General features: G+C 37.1%; 1 protein-coding gene across 1 annotated transcript; it reads right to left on the bottom strand.

The window, feature by feature from the left end:
- Positions 1-1,148: 1,148 nt before the first annotated feature.
- Tlr7 (toll like receptor 7) lies at positions 1,149-18,967 on the bottom strand. The gene is made up of 3 exons (XM_077106772.1): positions 18,816-18,967; positions 18,404-18,504; positions 1,149-4,928 (listed from the first exon to the last, which is right to left on the bottom strand). Exons 2-3 carry the CDS (start codon positions 18,404-18,406, stop codon positions 1,788-1,790), a joined length of 3,144 nt encoding a protein of 1,047 aa, XP_076962887.1. The 5' UTR covers positions 18,407-18,504; positions 18,816-18,967; the 3' UTR covers positions 1,149-1,787.
- Between the last annotated feature and the right edge of the window lie 1,751 nt (positions 18,968-20,718).

Genomic DNA, 20,718 nt, shown 5'->3' with positions numbered 1-20,718 from the left:
GAAGCTGTGGTTTCTGAGTTGCCTTATTTTTTTAGTTTCCCTTCTTCTTAATCCATTTCAGAAGATGTTTAAATTGTCTTCAAGTGATTTATGATTTTATAAATCACCAAAATAGCTTAATCTTTATGACTTTATGTTTTAATAATAGAAAATTTATAATGGCCCAAAGTCAACATTATCTTTGTTTTCACAAAAAAGGAAAATCTATTGAGCACAGCAAAGCTACTAGAAGCTGTGAAATAGTTGACTCTAGCAACATAATCACCTCTCTATCATTCCAAAAATTCCTTTGGGAATGTGTACTCCTATTAATTGATTAAATGTCTTGTGCAAGTAATTCAGATACTATGATAATTTATATACTATACTATATTAATTCACATAGTATGCATTCATTTACTGTACAGCTTTTGGCATCTTCACATATGAGGAAAATGCAATTTCTTTAAGCTAATGCTCCAGGATTTGAATATATGCATGCTATTTTTCCAAATGACATAGATAACTTTGTAGAAATTTTATTTTATAAAATAAAGCAAGTTGGCCAGATTTCAGATTTCAAACTTTGAACTCATGTGAATTTATACTCAGTTTGTCTTAAGAAAGTTTTGATTCTTTTTGAAAATGAAACTTTTTCAATGTTAAGATTTTATCAACCTCTGATTCTTCTTTTCCTGTCTTCAAAAATAAAAAGGAATTTGTATAGTTGTCAACCATCTAATTGTCATCTCTGATAACTATAAATACATGCCCTTTTCATCCTCTTTTGGGGTTTACCATCAAGACCACATAATATTGGTGCATCAAGTTTGCAGATACTTTTAAATATACAGTGTTAGTTAACAAAGTAGTTTGAAAGATCATTTGATGAGGCCAATTTACTTTGGATATAGTATTTTGCAGTTCAGATAAAAGTACTTCACAAGTAAATTATCATCAAAGGTAAAGAACATCATTTTGCATAAAGGTAAATTGTTTTAATTATTTTTCCTCCTATAGGTAGACCATGTTTATGGATAGTAATGATGTTTCTCTTTCCCTATGAAACCCATCAACAGACCCAAGCTATAAGAACAAGAGACATAAAAGCAGTAACTGTCTGTGTGGTACCAACATTTGGTCTTCACAGAAGGGGCACTAGCAAGCAATTTGTTGAGGAGTTAACTAGGTTTTTATTTCACTAAACCCACTCTGGTACAGTTTGGTATCATAGAGATTTAGTATTTTTACCTATTTCTGAACATGCCAACATCTTTTTAAAAAATGTTTTAGCTGTAGATGGATACAATACCTTTATTTTATTTATTTATTTTTATGTGGTGCTTAGGATTGAACCCAGTGCCTCACACATGCTAGGCAAGTGCTCTACCACTGAGCTACAGCCCCAGCCCATATGCCAACTTCTTAAGAGTAGTAGTATGGTTCTTCTTAAATTCAAGATTGTGCATATATTTAATAATCATAATTGCAGGTGAATCAGAGCCTCATGTTCTCTCCTTGCCATCTGTCTTCCAAAAGTACTTTATACAAGAGTTGATATGAGAAGCTGAAATGTAAATGGAGATACAAAGAAAGAAGGCTTGATATATTACATAAATTCCATCTTTCCAACTTCTTTGTCATACATTGGTGACTTTCCTCCAACATAGGAAATTCTAATATCAAAGCAGTCTTGTGGTGAAAAATTAATGAGAAAATTCAGGCAACCAGGCATCTCCTGAGTAAGTTAGATAGTCACATTTTGAAAACAAAAAAACAAACAAACAAACAAACAAAAAAACAAAAAACTAGGCCGTTTCCTTGAACATCTGACTATAGGACACATGATTGTCAGTGGTCAAAGCATTTTTCAGACATTGCCAGAAGTATGGGTGAGCCTGTGGATTTGTTGGCCACTCAAGGACAGAACTCCCACAGAGCCTCTTCCGGAGCTGGAGAAACTTGGACTTCTTAAGGGGCTTCTCAAGGAATATCAAGATAATCACGTCTACTTTTTCATCCATGAGCCTCTGATGGGACAAGTAAAATGCTATCTTGAAATTTTCAGTCTTTGCGTACTTGTCCGTCATCACAAACACTGTCTTTTTGCTAAGCTGTATGCTCTGGGAAAGATTTTCCAGAACTGGCTGCCCTGGTAGCCAGTCTCTCTCCTCCAGACATAAATTAAAATGTTTCTCTCGTGGATCTTCTAATTGGGCCACCAACTCCTCAAAAACCCATTCTGTCACAGCTGGATCTTTAGTGTCATATACAATAAAAGCATCATAGCAAGAACCTGTTGATAGCAGACGTTGATACCCCCTTATCTTGGCCTTACAGAAATGGTAAAAATACCACACATCCCAGAAATAGAGGTGACTTGCTGTCATAACCACCATCAGAAAAAGAGCTGTAGATATGGAAAATGAGAACAGAATCAAGTTAGTGAGATCTAACTCACAGGTATACAGATCCAGAGAGACCACACTCTGGCCTTTGTGTGCTCCTGGCCCCACACAAGTCACTTCTGTGGCCAGGTAAGGAATAGTCACCTCCGTGTGATTAACCCACCAGACAAACCACACAGCATCACAGGTGCACAGAAATCGATTATGGTGCAAAAGCAACATCTGCAGATTGTTAAGGACATTTTCTGGGAAGCTAGTCTTCTGGATAACCTGAATTTTATTTGAACTGAGATCTAGATATCGCAACTGGAAAGCATCTTTTAGAAAATACTTTGTCAGGTGCCTGATTTGATTATTCTTAAGAATCAGTTTCTTGAGACTTTTTGAACAGTTGGATAATCTCTCCGGGACAGTCATCAATTGGTTGTGGCTGAGGTCCAAAATTTCCAGATTCTTCAGAAGATGGAGTCTTCCCCAGTTGAAAGATTTAAGCCTATTTTGAGCCAAGAAGAGAGTCTTTAGGTTTGGAGGCATACCATCAAAAACTCCAGGAGGCAAGAAACTCAGGGAATTTTTAGAGATGTCTAATTCCTCTAAGTTTATCAGATTCTTGAAGAATTGTAAGTATCTATTATCACCATCTCGCCATAAAACATCCAGGTGGTTTCCTCTGAATTCCAGAATTTGAAGAGATTCACTTTCCATGATCCTACTAGTGGAGGTAGAGATGCCATTGTTATTCATCATCAATCTCTTCAGAAACTTTAGGTTCTTGGTAAAGTTAAGCATGTGAGTAATTCCTTCTGATTGAAAATAATGGCTGTTGCTACTTAAGTCCAGAACTTCCAGTTTGTGAAGTTCCTCAAATGCAGTTGAATACAGTAAATCAAGTCGATTGTTAGAGAAGTCTAAATATTTCAGTTCGGCTAATGGCTGGAATTCACTGCCATTAAGAGTTTGGCCAATGTTATTTCCTGACAAGTTAAGGCATTTGAGAAAAGAAAGATGTTTAAAATCAGAAGACTTGATAAAAAATATACTATTTCTACTCAGGTCCAAGGTCTGCCCATACATGTGGCAATCCTCATTAAAAAGCAAGAAAGAAGGAGCCTCTCTGTTTTTGAACCTGCAACTCCTTGCAGACTCATCATATTTGAAATAATGGAATGTTTCAAGTACCTGGGGCCAAGGACTTTCTGCAAAACTTCTGGAGTTAGAGCAGAAGCCAACTTCTCCTGAAGGTGATATTTTATTCATTGAAAGGTCTATGACTTTCAATCCTTCGAACTGTTTAAATATGCTAAGATTAGCGATTTTTATAAAGTTAGTGCCAAGATCAAGAACTTCAAGATGACGAAGATCACGTAATGGAGAGAGATTTCTGCTTGTCAGCTCTTTGAAGACATATCCTTGGATCCGCAGAATCTTTAGTTTTTTCAGAGAAGAAAATGCATCTGATAGATTTATAAATGCCTGATAGACCTGAAGTTCATAATTGAAAGACAGATCCAGTTGGATGAGGTTGGGGAGAGAATGTAAAAATTTGGCATCCCCAATTTCTTTGGCCAAGAAGTTTTGGGAAAGATCTAGTTCTTTAAGTTTCTTCATTTTTTGAAACCATGCTGGGGGCACGTTCTGAAGAGAGTTACTGTGTAGATGTAAAACTTCTAATTCCGTTAATGCATCAAAAGCATTATCATGGATCTTTAGGGGGGAATTATTTTCACAGGGTGTGCAAGGAAATGGGACATTATAACAACGAGGGCAATTTCCACTTAGATCAAGAATTTGCAATTGGTGGAGGTTACTAAAATCATCTTTTTTGATTTCTGTAATGATGTTGTTGTAAAGATACAGTTCTATTAAATTAGATGGCAAAACAGTGGGGACAGCTGTGATGTTGTTATCTTTCAGGGAGAGCACTTTTAAATTTGTCAGGTTTAGGAAGGCATCTTTCTCAATTGAAAATGAAACATTACAAGGATTGCGATAATAACAGTTTTGGCCCAGGTAGAGCATTTCTATGCTGGAAAGTTCTGTTAAATTCTCTTTCATGATGGAAAAGATGTTGTTGGCCTCAAGGCTCAGAAGCTGTAAGCTGGGAGGAAGATCCTGAGGTATCTCTAGAAGCTGGTTTCCATCCAGGTAAAGGGATTTTAAATAAGTGAGTTTATTAAAGCTTTTAGGTTTAATCTGCAGCCTCCTGGTACACACATTGTTTTTTGGTCCCATTCGAGGAGGTATGCAATTGCATCTGAAATCAATCTCTATCAGATGGTCCAGCCTATGGAAGGAGTCTTGGGAGATGCTGGCTATGTGATTAATGGTGAGGGTGAGGTTGGTGGTGTTGGCAGGGATACCTTCAGGAATTTCTGTCAAATGCTTGTCTGTGCAGTCCACAGTCACTTGTTTCTTTGGAACGTCCAAAGTGACATCACAGGGCAAAGTTTTTGGAAACCATCTATCCCCAAGGAGTTTGGAAATTAGGATCATGTTTAAAAGGATAAGAAATTGTCTCTTCAATGTCCACATTGGAAACACCTGAAAATATAAAAAAAGAACAAACCATTGTTCTAAAATATGCTGATAATCAGAATTTGAAAGTCCCATTTGTTACCTCTCTTTTGCTACACTGTAAAAATAAACAATTTAGATCTTGTTCTTAGCTATCTAAATAGCACACCTCAGGACTATATTTGTCAATCACTGAGGTTTTTCATAATTTGGTCACGTATTCAGTTTTGGGCACCTTAACTTTCTAGCAAAATATCTTTTATTGTGCAAAAGCAGACTTTTTCTGATTTGTTGTTAAATAGAATACCACAACAAGAAAGAGTCAACAATTAGCTATCGAAGTCTTAAATTTTGGGGGTCAAGGAATGTGAAAAATACATATGCATCTGAAAAGAGCCACACATTAAGATTTTAGTACAGGCCAGGGATGTAGCTCAGTGGTAAAATATTTGCCTAGTATGTGGGAGGCCCCAGGTTCCATCCCTAGCACGGGAAAAATAAAAGGACTTAAGTACAATTAATGTTTACTTGCTCACCATGCCCTGGTACACATTTCAAGAGACTTTCATAATATTCAAACTTCATAATATTCTAAATAAGAAAATATAAGAAATCCATTTTCCCTATATTATCAAATTAAGGCACAGATTAGTAATATTAATTGGTTTTCCCAAGGTCACCCACTTAACAAATGGCATTTGATTATCAAATACACTCCTGCCATTTTGGCACTGCCTTACTGCCATTCTATAAACTGGTTCTTCTCATGGATTGTTTTTGGAAATAATTCCAGAAATCACCTCCAAAATGATTTGAGGATGAATGTTTTTCCCAATCCATTAGGTTTACATTACATAAATTTACCTGGGTGATCCATAATTAGAGTAATTTAATTGATCAAGTGGATACATACAGGGGATAAGGGGGTCAGTCATAAAGGATTATGCTGAGATTATAAGCATAACCAAAAAATGGCAAAATGGGCAAAATGGAACACACAGGAATCTACCCTGAAAGATGATTCTTGAGCATTTAGGTTTAGTAGGAGACACTGCAATCCTGGAAAAATGAGCCTTAAATGGCAAGATGAGAAGCACTGAAGAACTTCGCTGATCAGCATATGAATTTCAAGTGGCCCTGCCTTAGAAGGAGGTTCAAACATGAACTTGTAGTCATATTTCAGGATTTCTATCAGTATTTTACTTTGAAATGCTGGTGTTAGTTTTACTAGTAATTATACATGGAACAATCCAGACTATGTTTCTACAGTAGGTTCTGGCTCAACTAATGATTTTGCACTCCCAATGGACAATCAATCATGTTGATATCTAATAAATCAAATTCCTATTTCCCTTAATTCCACTAAAAGGAGGTAAATAAGCAAAATTTACCCCAGCTTTCTTATTCTCCAATGCAATATAGCTCAGAAGGATCTCAAAATGGCTTTTGAACTCATCTTTACATGCAACCCACAAGTTCATTGAAGGTAAGGGAACAAAATTGTCCTCTTTACCTTTCACAACCCTGTCCTCTCTTCCACATCATTAAAACCATTAATCAATTACAGCTGACCTCCTCCATTACACTTCTCAACACCCTCCTTGCTTTCCCATTTTAGCTGACACAACACCAACTGGGCCTTGGTCTACTCCAAAGCCTAGTTCCTATGCCCTCACTCTTCCAATCCACATTATCCATCCAGATTCCCAAACATTAATCAGTGATTGTCTTGCTGTGTAGTCTTTAAAATGATTTTCTTTTTCTGTTTTATTCTCACATTTTATAGCATGAGCTTTTATCATGCATTCTAAGTCTTCCATAACTTTTCCCCTTGCCTCCTTGTCTAGGTCTACCTGATATAACTCCTGTACCAGCTTTTCTTACTGCTAAACCCAAGTTCACTGACTTTCAAGTCCCCCCACTTGCCATACTCTTTCCTACCTTCTTCATCCACCAGAATTATTTAAGGCTATGTTACTCTAATATGCAGATACCTGGGAATATATGGTAATGGGCCAGGGGATACAAGAAGACCTTAGATAAATATGGCACATCTTCCTAGAGCATCACAATTACTCAAACGTACAGGGAAAGTGTTCACTACTCAGGGAGGAGAGGATGAGTCAAGATAGGAGGAAATATTTTAGAAGAGAGAAAGGAGAGAAGTAGAGTGAATGTTATGCATGGGCCTTGATTACAGGCTCCCAGGCCTTGGACCCCTTCCCTGGCTATGCTTATTTAAAAAGCATGATGGGTGCTTGGATCATACTATCTGAAGTTAATAGATACTGCTGCTAAGAGTGATATTGTGGTCCAGGGAGGCACGCTGTATTCCAGAGGAACCCAACATGAATAAAGGACAATCATGAAACAGGTGCTCTCTTCCCAAACCATTCCCATGAACATATATGAGACCCTAGGTAGAAGTGGGAGTATACCTGAATTAACTGATTTAAAAACATGAAATGATTGAGCCAGTAATTACCAACCAAGCTTCCCAGGGTGTTTCTAGTTTAAGTACTTTTGTGATCAATTAAAATGGAGGCACTAAAGAAGTATTATTATAGAAAATAAAGTCACATCTTAACCAGTGGTGTGCAGATAAATGTTAAATGATTGGCCTTCCTTCTCCCCTGCCAGAAAAATGCTCTCACTTGTCAAGTCCTGATTCATAGCATGTGTCAATGTCCATGGTGTAAATATTTTCACCATGGCCTATTTCAAGCTACTTGTGCGATGGGGAGAGATATACAGAATTGCTCTTGTAAAGCCTGTATGTACTGAGTGCATCATACCACTTGGTTTAACACACCTGACAATGACTGAAAGTTTTAGCTTTTACATACTGGTGTTATAAATTCAAGTGTAAAATTAATTAGAAAACTTTTACCACCTTCTAAATTTTCTCTTGACGTGTCTACTTTTTTGCTCATCTACTCCCACCTTTCTAATCCAAGTAGTCATTCAATTTTACCTGGTCTCCTGCAGTAGACTCCAAATGGATCTCCCTGCTTCCCCTTCTCTAAAATTCATTCATTAATCAGCATCAGAGCATTCTCTATAAACACAAATCCAATCAACTAAAATGACTTCCTAATTACACTCTGAATGAAATCCAAAGTTTTTTCCATTCCTTATTGTGTGTATATTCTGCTTCCAGCCTATCTCTCTAACCTTGAACCATCTTTCCCCTCTTTCAATACATATCAGCCATCTGGCCACCTCTTTTCATTTCTGCATTGGAGCCAAGCTTGTAACCTTCTCAATCCTGATACTTGGTGTTCCCTCTTTTTGAGATTTTCTTTCTCCTTCTCTTCCCATGGCCAGGTCATTACCACCTCTTAGGTGTCTGCTCAGGTGACAATCTGCAGAGAAGAATTCCCTGACCAACTAATCTAAATAACCTCCCATGTAGTAGTAGTGATGATGATAGTAATAGTAGTGAACTTAGGCAGCATTTACCAGGCATCATTTTAAGTACTTTATATATACTAACTCATTTAATCCTCACAATAACCAAATGAGAGGGTTCTAATGGTTTTCAGTCGCTTATCCAAAACCTTTGTGTTTTGGATTTCAGATTTTTACTGATTTCAGAAGGTAACATGACACATATACCCTGTATATATAATACATATTGGGGCCCAGAGAGCCACTCAGATCAGGACATATTGCTTCCAACTGAGTTAGGACACAACTTTCAGCTTTGGGATTTTGGAATTGTAAACCTGTGTGTCTTCATTATACAGATGAGTCAATCGAGACACAGAGAGCCATACATTGCATTATACTACATTGCTTTATTTCTTTCATACTACTTAGCACACTCAGAAATTATCTTACTGATTTATAGGCTTATTCATTTAATGTTTATTCTGCAGGAGAATAATTCCCCTCAGAGAAGGTTCCTTCAGGTTATACTTCTGGAATCAACAGGGGTCTACAATGTAGAAAACCATTAATTCTTTTCAGACAAGATTCTGACACTTGTGTTATGTGTAGTTTAAATGTATGTTGTTCTTATTCCATTTGGTATTTTTTAATATTAACAATTACTTCTTTCTATTATCATCAGAGTTTAGCAATTGCAATATATTCCCAATACATTTTCCCCACTTGCCTCATCTCATAGTGACAGATTCTCCATTTTTAGTTGGGCATCCACCACTCTGTAAAATTATTATACTTCCCAGACTCCACTGCAGTTAAGTGTGAACCTATGACTAAGTCAATGAGATGTGAGAGAAAGTGAGGCATGCAATCTCTGGCACATGTCCTTAAACAATGGAGCTATTCCCCTTCCTCCCATCTACTTCCATGTGGCTTCTTATAATGTGGATGTTGTAGGCAGCCATCTTAGATGATGCAAATGAGGGAAACAAGTTAGGGATAGTGAAGCAACAAGGTGGATGATCCAGAGTGTCCAGATCATTCCTGTGTGACCTCATAGAGCAGAATAGAAATAATGGTTCTGAATTACTGATTTCTAGGAGTTAATGATAAAGCAGAAAATAGTTATGGTACATTAATACTAACTGAATTTTCATTGCACAAACACAAACCTAATAGTTTTTTTAGTACCAGGAATTAAACCCATAGGGCCTTAACCACTGAGTCACATTCCCAGCCCTTTTTAAAATTATTATTATTATTTAATTTTGAGACAAGTTCTCAACAAGTTGCTTAGGGCCTCACAAAGTTACTGAGGCTGGCTGGCTTTGAACTTGTGATCTTCCTACCTCAGCCTCCCAAGTAGCTAGAATTACAGGCATGCACCACCATGCTTGGCACACAAACCTAATTTTAACCAATATAGAATTTGGAAATAAATTGCTACCCATGAGAGAATCTAAATTATCTAATGTTGATTTCATCAGTCTATAAGCAAGAAAGACTCAGGTATTGGAGGATGGAAAGCTGATGGCCCATATTATACTATTGAAAGACACTTCATAAACTACCACCTGGAAAATCTTGGAAGGCAGAACATATGCCAACTATAACTTTACTCTAGGAGAAATGGTTTGGCAATATTCATAATGATGGTTATGTGTTGGTAGCTTCTTGCTGTTTTTCAGCAGTCCTATGAGAGAAATGAACTAGTGCTGAAGTTGGCCAGTCTTCAAAGAAGAACTGGAAGGAAACAGAACTTTAATAAAAGAGATTTTGTCTGCCTGCAGCCTGAACACTAAATTGATTATGACTTTTTAAAATTTGAGGCCTGGTTAAGTTGAAAAAGCCAACTACTTTTTCCCAAACTAAGACAGATGTAATGGATAGAATCAAAGTAGCAGCCTTAGAGAAAATAAGCCTATGTCCACATGCATTTTTCAAGCACTTTCCATTAAGCATTGTCTAGCAGACATTAAAAGCCAGTCCAGGGCAAAAATCTGATTAAGAGTGTTACCTCCCCATTGACTTAAAGAGCCTCAGGATAGTTGATTAAATTGAAAGTGAGGAGCACAGAACCCAGAGAGCAGACAGAAAACAAAGTCTTTGCATTTCAAGTTGTCTAGAGCTGCTCTAATGTGATAGCCATTAGTCACATGTTGCTATTTAGTTTTAAATTAATTAAAATTCAGTCTCTCAGTCACACTAACTCTATTTTAACTGCACAAAAGCCACATTAGGCTAGTGGTTACTGTATCACAAGATACAGATACAGAATATGTTCATCATCCCAGAAATTTCTGTTAGAGGTTTGTCGAGACCAAGAGTTGGCAAACTTTCTATATAAACATAATACTTTAGGTGAAATTGAGGATATTATGGAGATACTTAGGTAACTACGTAGAATGTAATTCTAATGTGATTCAAATTACAAGACCATCCTCAACTCAGTTCTTCAAAAATGGGTGGCAGAACAGATGTAGCCTGCAGGTCACAGTTTGCAGACCCCTGATCTGGATAAAATTTTAGGCTGTGTTAAACTTGTGCATAGACTTAACTTGAAGAAAATTCAGTCCAAGTCTACCAAGGAGAAGTGGGATTACCTGAAAAGCCTGTAAATCCATTCACATGTGGCTAATTTCAAAATCATTTACTCCTTCTCCCAATTCTAAGAGATAAGTTCATTTTCAGCGAAGAAAGTGAAAAGCAGAGATGCTACAACTCACCAAGGCAGTTTCCAGGTAATTTAAGCACAGAGCCTTCCCTCTAGCCCTTCTACTGTGCTGTCTTCATCTCTCTGCAGGCAAGGGACACTTTAGGTTCAGACACCTTATTTACACTTCATCATAATGCTGCATAGTGAGTGCATGATCAGCATTTGCTGAGGAAATCAAAGCTTGAAACTTAAAAAAAAAAGAATCCCATAGAAGTCCCATATTAAACTATCATCACTAGAAAGATTTTTTTTTCTGAAGGTCAGATTTTATAAAGTGGATAAGGAGAGACTAGAAAGGACTGGGTCCTCTAAAGGAAGGGTTGAAGTGGAAATAGTGTCACAGAAGAAAAGCAGCTGGTGTCATTAGAAAGGTATGGGCAGTGGAGATCAGGGAAATTCCATCCTCACCCTTTTTCTCAGAAGTTCTATCCCTTCCATCCTGAACCACCAGTGGAAGTACAGGGTTTATTTGTCTCACCTGGGAACAGGCACAACCAGGACAAGGCTAGTCCTGTTCTGTGCTCAATAGTTGAGCCCAAGCCCTTGGAATGTTATATGGCAAACAAGGTGTCTCTTAGCTCTCCCGAATGGCTGGGCTGAAAGACTGGGAATTGAAGATATCAACAAGTTAGCGTTCTAGGACTCATGCCAGGATCAACTGCAATGAGAAATTTGGGCTCTGATCAAGCAGGTGAGGGAGAAATGAGCTCAATGAACAAAGCCTTTCTAAATTTATTATTTAAAGAGAAAGATACCTTTGAGGCTTCCTAACATAAGGGATCTTTTGGAGAGCATGGTTTCAAAATGTGAAATATTCCTTTATGCCAATGGAACTTTTTAAGTGTGGAAATTCCCCCTTTCCAACCAGCTTCAGACGTACTTAGCTTCAAATCATATTATTTTAAAATGTAAAAGTTCCATTCTGAGTCAGGTCTAATTTTTTAAGTGATGTAAACAATCCATGTAATTTTGTTTTGCCTGTTTTTTGGGTCAATGAGTGCCTAAAGTCATGCATCTTTTAGTAATTTGATTTGTAAAATAGCATAGTACACCATGACATAAGCCTGGCTTTGCTGATGAATCATAGCTAATTACACATGCAAATACACTGGGTAAATTTGGATGCTCAATTAGTGAACTAATTATGGTAGAAATGGGAGTGTGTAATTTTTGTATGCACAGGTGTTTCTATTCTCTTACTAAATCACATCATTTGTTAAAGGGGAAAATGTAGAATTCAGATTGTGCGGCCTTCAATCTGTGTGTGTGTGTGTGTGTGTGTGTGTGTGTGTGTGTTAGTATCAAAATAGTGACTTTTATTCCCTACTTATTGTATGCCAGGTATTAAGGCAGACACACTACTTCTATTGCATCACTGGTCCCTTACACTGAAATTGAAAAGGCATGTAAATATTCCTGTTTTACTGATGAGGAAGCACAGATCTGAGAGTCAATTTCAAACCAATATTCAAACTCGGTTTTGACCCATCTATGTTCAAGTTGCCTGAGACAGTTAATGGCAAATGCCCATGGTATAATGTGGATCTGCAGTTTAATCAATTTCCTTTTCAATTAGTGATTCTTGGCACTTTAATATTTCTGTTTTGTCCTATTTTTTAGGGGGGTGTGGGGGGCAGGACTGTATGTTTTCATAATAAAATTTCCAAATATTAAAAAGTGGTATTTATGTTTTGAGTAGAACTAAGTTGAAGGGAAAAAAGCAGAGACATTTTTTCAGATGCTGTATTTCTTGTGAATTGTATCCTATGGACATAGGATATAGCTGTGCTACATTGGGGGCAATTTATGAATTTATATTCTTAAAGGCACCTTGAGCTTTACCTTCATAATAGGAAATTCTACCCTTATGTAATCATTCAACAAATAGAACTGGGAACGTACTCTGTGCAAGGTACTGTGTTAGACAAAGTAGGGGACTGGTGATGAGTCAGACCCCGTTCCTGCTCATTTACTAACCATGGCTGAGTCACCAGAAGCCCTGACTTTCTCTTGTGAACAGAACTTCCTCTGTTATCAGGAAAATATATGGTGAGACAATAACATTTAGTTGTATCTAAATGTAATGCTGCTTGCCCACCCTGCAAACAAGAGCTTGAATAAATAAATCTTCAAAGTGGCAGAACCTGTTCATTCAGATGCACCATTTTGGTGGCAGGACTTGAGTTTGTACTTGAACTGAATTCTCCTGATTTTAGATCTATATTATATTTCCACCAGAATGTTTACAGTTGTAGAAATATGATTACCAACAGGAAGAAACTTTAACCAAGATGTTACGAACTTTGTGCTTTGCATATAGCATTTTTATCTTCAAAACTTTGCAAGCTTGTAAGAGATATATGGTTGTGATATCAGGAATGAGAAGGAGATGTATGTAACTGGAAACTAGTAGATGGCAAAAAACAAAAAATGAGGAAGTGAGGTCAAGTAGCTTGTGTTCTTGTAACAAATTAGAGCCATGCCAGGATTCATCTGAATTCTCCTCGTTTATTTATTTTGGGAGTTATCAATCTTGTGAACAGACAGGCCAGGATTCAGCCTCTTAGAGCTACTGACTGAATTCTTTTAAATCTTGCCTTTTTCATCTATAGATTATGGGGGTTGAACTAATGGGCCTGAAAAGTCCTTTTCTAGTGTGCTGACTCTATGACTGATTGTTGGCTTGGAGTTCCCTGAAACTTATCTACTGCAAATGCACATGGTATAATGTGGATCTGCAGTTTAGTCAATAGGTCTTCATAGCCCTCCAGAACCTCAAACTACTGCCATTTCAAAATGGCCTAAGCAAAGTTTTAAACACCATTAACATCTTAAGGATTCCACAGAAGGGGAAAACAAGCAAATACACCTTTTGATAATATTAACTAAACATTATTGTCTTCAGGTAAGACTGTTAGTTTGATTAAGCTCTCTGAAATAGTAAGAATGGGAAGAACTGGATAACAACCAATCAATTTGGCAGAATGGTTAAAAATGAGAAATCACCAATAGTGGGATATGAAATGTTCCCTAAGAAGAATGTGGTAGAGCTATAGGTGTTGACATGACAAGCTGTGCAAGACCTACTATGACTATAAACATAAAGTGGATTTTCAAAGCAGTATCAAAATCATATGTAGCATATGATCAATTTATATTGAATATATGTACATGTGTTTGTATTTGCAAAGAGAAGTGGAAGATTACTCAAGTGACCTTTAGCAGCAATTTCTTCTGGGGAATGGAATGAGGGACGCCTTTTCTGGGGGAAGAGGACTTCTACTTTCATGATATGTTGATGTTATTGAATTATTTGTTAACTAGGTTTGTGCTTTGTATGTCTCTCTAGGGGTTAATCAAGAACTTTGAATTAGGGAAGTTGCTTAAGTGATATTTATTTATACACTGAACTTCTACTAGGAATTTCCCTAACAGATTTCTCACCCAATATCCCCTTTTTGAGAGTTCTGAAATATTTCTAATCATAGGCTAATCTCTGTGAAGTGTAAAAACCATTGGTATCAAAGTCCCATTTTATAACAATAAAAAAATTGAGGTATGATGGTGTAACACACTTTTTAAAAGGGAGAATCTTAGCCTGGCATGGTGGTACACACCTGTCATCCCAGCGATTCAGAAGGCGGAGGTAGGAGGATCACAAGTTCAAGGCCAGCAGAGTAATTTGGTCAGACCCTATCTCAAAATAACAAAGGCTGGAAATGTAGCTTAGTGGTACAGAATTTGCCTAGCGCATGCCAGGCCCTGGGTTCAATCTCCAGTATTGTAAATAAATAAATAGTTTTTTAAAAATCATTTGCTTCTTACCATTTTAGCCTAATGGATTTAGTTTTCAAATGAAAAGAATATAATTACATCAAGTGGTTTTATGTATATTAGGAATTTAGCAGCTATTATGTATTACAACAGTCACCAAAGACCCTAAGATATTAAATCACATGTGACATTAAACCTTATCCCCTGTTTTCCATAAGTCACAGATGGGCAATTTTTCTATAAAGGGCAAGTTAGTAAATATTTTAGGCCTTGGAGGTTACACAGTCTCTCTCCCTATCCAATTCTTTGAGAAGTTGGCCATCAGAGTGCAAAAGCAGTTATAAACATATAAACAAGTACAAAAATGATAAAACTATTTGTGGGAACTTTTTTTAAAGTCTTCATACATATACTTTGTATAATGATGTCCATTACATTTCACCATCCTTGCTAATTTGTGGGAACTTAAATTTGAATTTCATATAACTTTTAGGTATCATGAAATAGTAATTTTTCTTCATTATGTTTCAATCATTTAAAAACATAAAAAAAACATTTTGTGGGCTGTACAAAAACAAATGGCAGGCTTGATATGACCCATAGGCCAGAGCTTGCCAGTCTTAATCCTAAGCTTTGATAAACTTCTGATGTCAAAATGTTCTATACTCAGGCTGTGAAGAGTCTAGTTGATTAATTTGTAATGATGTTTTTGATTTCAGCAAACCCTTCAAACTTCTTTTTTTTTTTTTTGTACCAGGGATTGATCCCAGGGGTCCTTAATCACTAAGCCACATCCCCAGCCCTTTTTTATTTTTTATTTTGAGTCAGGGTCTCAGTAAGTTGTTTCAGTCCTTGCTACTTTGAATTTTTAAATAATTATTAATTTAGTAAATAGATAACCTTACTATCCCTTTATTTAGCCATAAAGAAATTAGCTATAGTTAAGGTAACTTAATATTTTTATTTTTAAAAATTTCTTAGCTTTAACATTTTGATATGTTTCCCTCTAATGTGGATTTCCCCATCCCTGTATCTATTTCACATAGTGAGAAACATTTTAGTAAGAGCCAGGGCTTTGTCAGTGGAAAGATTTGGTGTTAAATTCATATTCTACCTCATAAGAGCTCTCAGACTTTCATAAATAATTTTGCCTCATAAGACTCATATTTCCTAACTGTAAAATGATCATAATACAGGGATTTTTTGGTGAAAATTAAAATATGTAACACATTTATGTATGTGAAACATCTTCACAGATGGTCTAACGTTTAGTAATCACCCAGCACTTATCTAAGATGTGCATTAAAAACATCAGGAATACACAACAGTTACTGATTCTAGTTTGCTTTTTAAAATTAACATTATAACATGAATATTTTATTATGTCATTCAGTATCCTCTTAAAAATAGAATTTAAATGGTTACATATGATTCCATTTAATGGGTGGACCACAATGAATTAAGCCCTCCCCAACAAGGGACCTGAGATACATCCTTTGCCCTGCTGCATACACTGACTTGGTAAATGGTTCACCACAAACTTGATCATTGCTTTGAGAAGAGTTTCTAGAAGTCAGATTTCCAGATTAAAGGATCTGACATGTCTATTAGTAAGGTTGAATATTTTCTCTGTTTTGGGGGCCTGGTATATTTATTCTTTTTTTTTTTTTCTGTTTTGGTACTGGGGATTGAACTCAGGAACACCCAACCACTGAGCCACATCCCCAGCCCTATGTTGTGTTTTATTTAGAGACAGGGTCTCACTGAGTTACTTAGCGTCTCACTTTTGCTGAGGCTGGCTTTGAACTTGAGATTCTCCTGCCTCAGCCTCTAAAGCCACTGGAATTACAGGCACGTGCCTGCATGCCCAGCCTGTATATTTATTCTTTTGAAAATTATTTTTAATGTCTTTTTGTATGAGAGATGTGCCAACTTCCCCTATTCTCTTAAATAGTAAGATCATAATCAAACCTACATTTATTGAGTGTCTGCTGGGTAAAAGTGCATGCCAGGCTTGATTTAAAAACTTAGAGACCTTGGGCCCCCCTTTCAAAGAATCAGGCTGCCCAAGCCACATCCTCAAGCTCCTTACTCTTGTGAGGTCTCAGTTTCCTCATCTGTACCTCACAGGACTATTTGAGACTGAAACAGAAGCATGTGTATCAAGCCCTTAGCATGATGCTTGATCTAAGCAAGAATGGTCAAGAATGGTCAAGAATGTGAGCTCTTTTGACTCTCATCACTACTATCATGCCATCCCTCAAGAGGCAAAGACAATTGTACACACATGTGTGCAATAAAATAGACATCTGGGGTTCGAGGAAATGAAACTATAAACAGTCATTTCCTTTGTAGCAGAATAGCCTCATGGTTAACGTTTCATAAGATCTTAGATACAAAATAAGCCCAAGAGCCAACATTCAGATCCAGAGGTTGCAGAGGGTTCCTGGTGAATACTCTTCATCACATCTAATTTGGATGAGAAAACAATTTCAGGAAAAGGCCACCAATGTCTCTTTCTTACTTAATTTTGGCACACCTGTTTGCTTATACTTGCATCATGCCACTTGCAGAGGATCTGAACAAATACATTTTTATTTGAAACTCACAATGGCTCTGAAGGCAATTGAGGAGGATATTCTAATGCTCATTTTATAATCAGAGAAATCAAGCTTCAGAAGCCTTGGTGATAGGCACAAGTTCCCCCCAGATAGTGATTGGGAAAGCCAGTACTGACAAAGACTCTCCTTGACAAAATTTTAGTCAGTCTCTTCTAAGCCCAGAAGCCTCTAAGGACCACTCCATCCATCTTTGCATTGCCTGATTTGAGCAAGAATTCTTTTTTTTTTTTTTTGAGAATCCTCCCCCATACCTTGGTTTGTGAGCACCTTTAGCATTTGATCAAATTCTTCATCCCCCACCATTCCCCAGGAAATGTCTGATCCCCCTGGCCTGCCTCCAGTAAGAATCTTTCCAGATCAGTTTAACCAGAATCTCCTAATCCCTGAAGTTTCCTCTCCATAATTTTCTATCCTCTGACACCATTCTGCTCCCTGACTATAAATTCCTACTTATTCTTGCTATATTTGGAATTGAGTCTAGTTCTATACTAACTGAGGTCTCTCTTCCCCTGTTACAATAGTTCTGATAGTACCACTTTAACTATTTGCCAGCTCTTTTCTTTTTTAACAGCACCCAAGCTTGGAGGTTGGTGGAATCTTAGTCCTATATTCATCCCACCCTGTCCTATCTATGTAGTCATTCAACCTACCATATGCTGCATGAAGCTCAAAGTAACTTCAGTGATTGGTATTGCTTCAAAGCTAAAAATGTAGGATGAAGAAATGAGATCTATAGAAGCCATGTCTCCAGTCCAAATATCTGCCCCTGCTCACTACAGCACACATATATAACTTTTGTAGGAAGTTGGACAGAGAAAGTGTTGATTAATCTGAAAATATGAAATGCTTTCCCAATTAACCTCTATTATGAAATATCACAAAACTGTTTTCCCCTGGGAAATAGCCAAAATACAATGTTAAGTATTATTCTTTCCAGCTGGTTTTAGTTCTTCCCCCAAACATCACAGATAACAATTTTACAGATCTCTTGGCTTTCTTACCATTTTGAGTCTTCTTCCAAAATGGAATATAGAGGTCTGGTGGAAGAGGGAAGAGCATGAGAGGTACCAAGATCAGCCTGAGATGGACTCAATAGCATCAACTAAGATAAAAACAGACATTGAACTTGACATCACAAAGACACCAACATACTGTAGCCTAAAAACATGCTGTAAACATTGCTTTAAAATATGTTATTGAAAATACCTATTAATAGTATTTATTTCCTCAAAGGTAAAAGAGAGACGAACTCCAGAAAACCATTTCTAATGTTACTAAAAGTCTTTGTCTTTGAATAATTGACATTATAGACTACCACATTTTTGCTTTATATTCTAAAAACTGTTTGCATATGATGTGGGTTCCCTCTCTTTCCCTCCCCACTCCCTTATAGCAGTGCATACATCAACTTACTTAAATTATTCCAATTTGTTCCAATGCTTAAAATACTTTTCTTGATTGCATGGAGTGATTCTATATCTGGAGTCTTCTGAGATGAAGAGATAGGCAGGAGGAAACATAGAGTCACAGAGACTCTAGGCTGTCAGCCCTGGAGTTTCCAAGTGCAAAGATGATGTGGGAGGGGGGAGCAAGGAGGAGCATGACTATTTAAACCACCCAGACATGGGGTTTGCAGAACCACTAGGTTCCTCTTATTTCTACCACCATAATTGGGGCAATATCTCGTCTAAGTCCAAACCACTGGTCAGACTAATATTTTCTTTTTTTATAACAGAGTTTTTCAACTTTGGCAGTATTGATATTTTTGACCAGCTAATTCTTTGTTAGATTGCAGGGTGTTTGGCTGTATCCCTGCCATATACCCACTAGATACCATCAGCACTGCCTCCTTTCCTTTCCGTTGTGATAATCACAGATGTCTCTAGACATTGCAAAATATCCCCCAAGGGACAAAATACCACAGGTTGATAACCACCAGTTCTATAGATATCTCAGAGACATGTCTAAATTTACCTCATGTTTTGGACCCAGCTGGAAGAGATACTGGTTTTTAAGCTACTCTTTGGTTCATTCACTTTAGTTTAAAAAAGGCCAGTCGTACTTGCATTTTAGTGTCAGATAAAGCCTTGCTTCTGAGACCATGGTCCCCAAGAGAATGATTCCTTTCTTAACTGATTATTAGAGCCTTTAGTAAGTAAAGCCAAGATACTGTAACTATATTTAAAGCTATTTAATCCACCTGTTCTGTCTGAAAAAAAAATGGTAAATTCAGACTTTGGCATAGAAAACTCAGCTGATAATGACCAGGATCAATACACTGTGTTGAGAAGTTGCTGGTGCCCTAAATTGCCTGAAACACTACTAGATACAATAATAACAGTGGCTGGGGTTGTGGTTCAGTCGTAGAGCACTTGCCTAGCATGGGAGAGGCCCTGGGTTTGGTCCTCAGCACCACATAAAAATAATAAATAAAATAAAGGTCTTGTGTCCATCTACAATTAAAATAAATAAATAAATATTTAAAAAATAATAATAATAGGTAACATTTACTGAGGGTTTATTATGAGCCAGATACTATTATAGCTGCCTCATATGTATTAACATTTTAATTGAAAACAATGAAGTAAATATCTTATTACTCATTTTAAAAAATAATTTTTAGTTGTAGATGGACACAATACCATTACTTATTTATTTTTATGTGGTGCTGAGGATCTAACCCAGTGCTTCACCCATGCTAGGTGAGTGCTCTACCACTGAGCCCCAATCCCAGCCTTTATTACCCATTTATTTTTACAAATACTGAAATTGATGCGGAAAGGATATTGAACTTCCCCTGGGTCACATAACAAGTGATACCCACATATGCATAAAAATCAACCACTTTGGGCTGGGGCTGGGGCTCGGTGGTAGAGTGCTTGCCTAGCATGTATGAGGCACTGAGTTCAATTCTCAGCACTGCATATAAATAAATAAATAAAGGCCCATCAACAACTAAAAAAAATTTAAAAATCAAACACTTCCTTATCAAAGAACTCTGCTATGCAAGTAATATGCAAAAATTAATAGTTTTATTACATATAAATGGTAACTGACCTAAAGAGGCCCTGGAAGGGGAGAGCCCATCCAGAACAGTAAAGTCAGAAATGCTTGAGAAGAAAATTGACAGGAAATGCAAGGTGGAAGAGGAAGCAGCTTCGCCTACCCAGTAGACTTCAAGTTGTGCCTTTGCCAGTCCTCACCTTGTCCCAGCTCTGTCATCCTTCCCATCCTGCTCTGTGTCCCTGGAGGCTAAGCTATATGAACAACTGTTCCCAGCTCACTGCCTTCTGGTTGGGAGACCTGGGTTGGATAT

The sequence above is a fragment of the Callospermophilus lateralis genome, chromosome X (assembly GCF_048772815.1).
Source record: "Callospermophilus lateralis isolate mCalLat2 chromosome X, mCalLat2.hap1, whole genome shotgun sequence".
Taxonomy (NCBI): domain Eukaryota; kingdom Metazoa; phylum Chordata; class Mammalia; order Rodentia; family Sciuridae; genus Callospermophilus; species Callospermophilus lateralis.
Note: the sequence above shows the minus strand (reverse complement) of the source record. Positions and strands in the feature narration are given on the sequence as shown.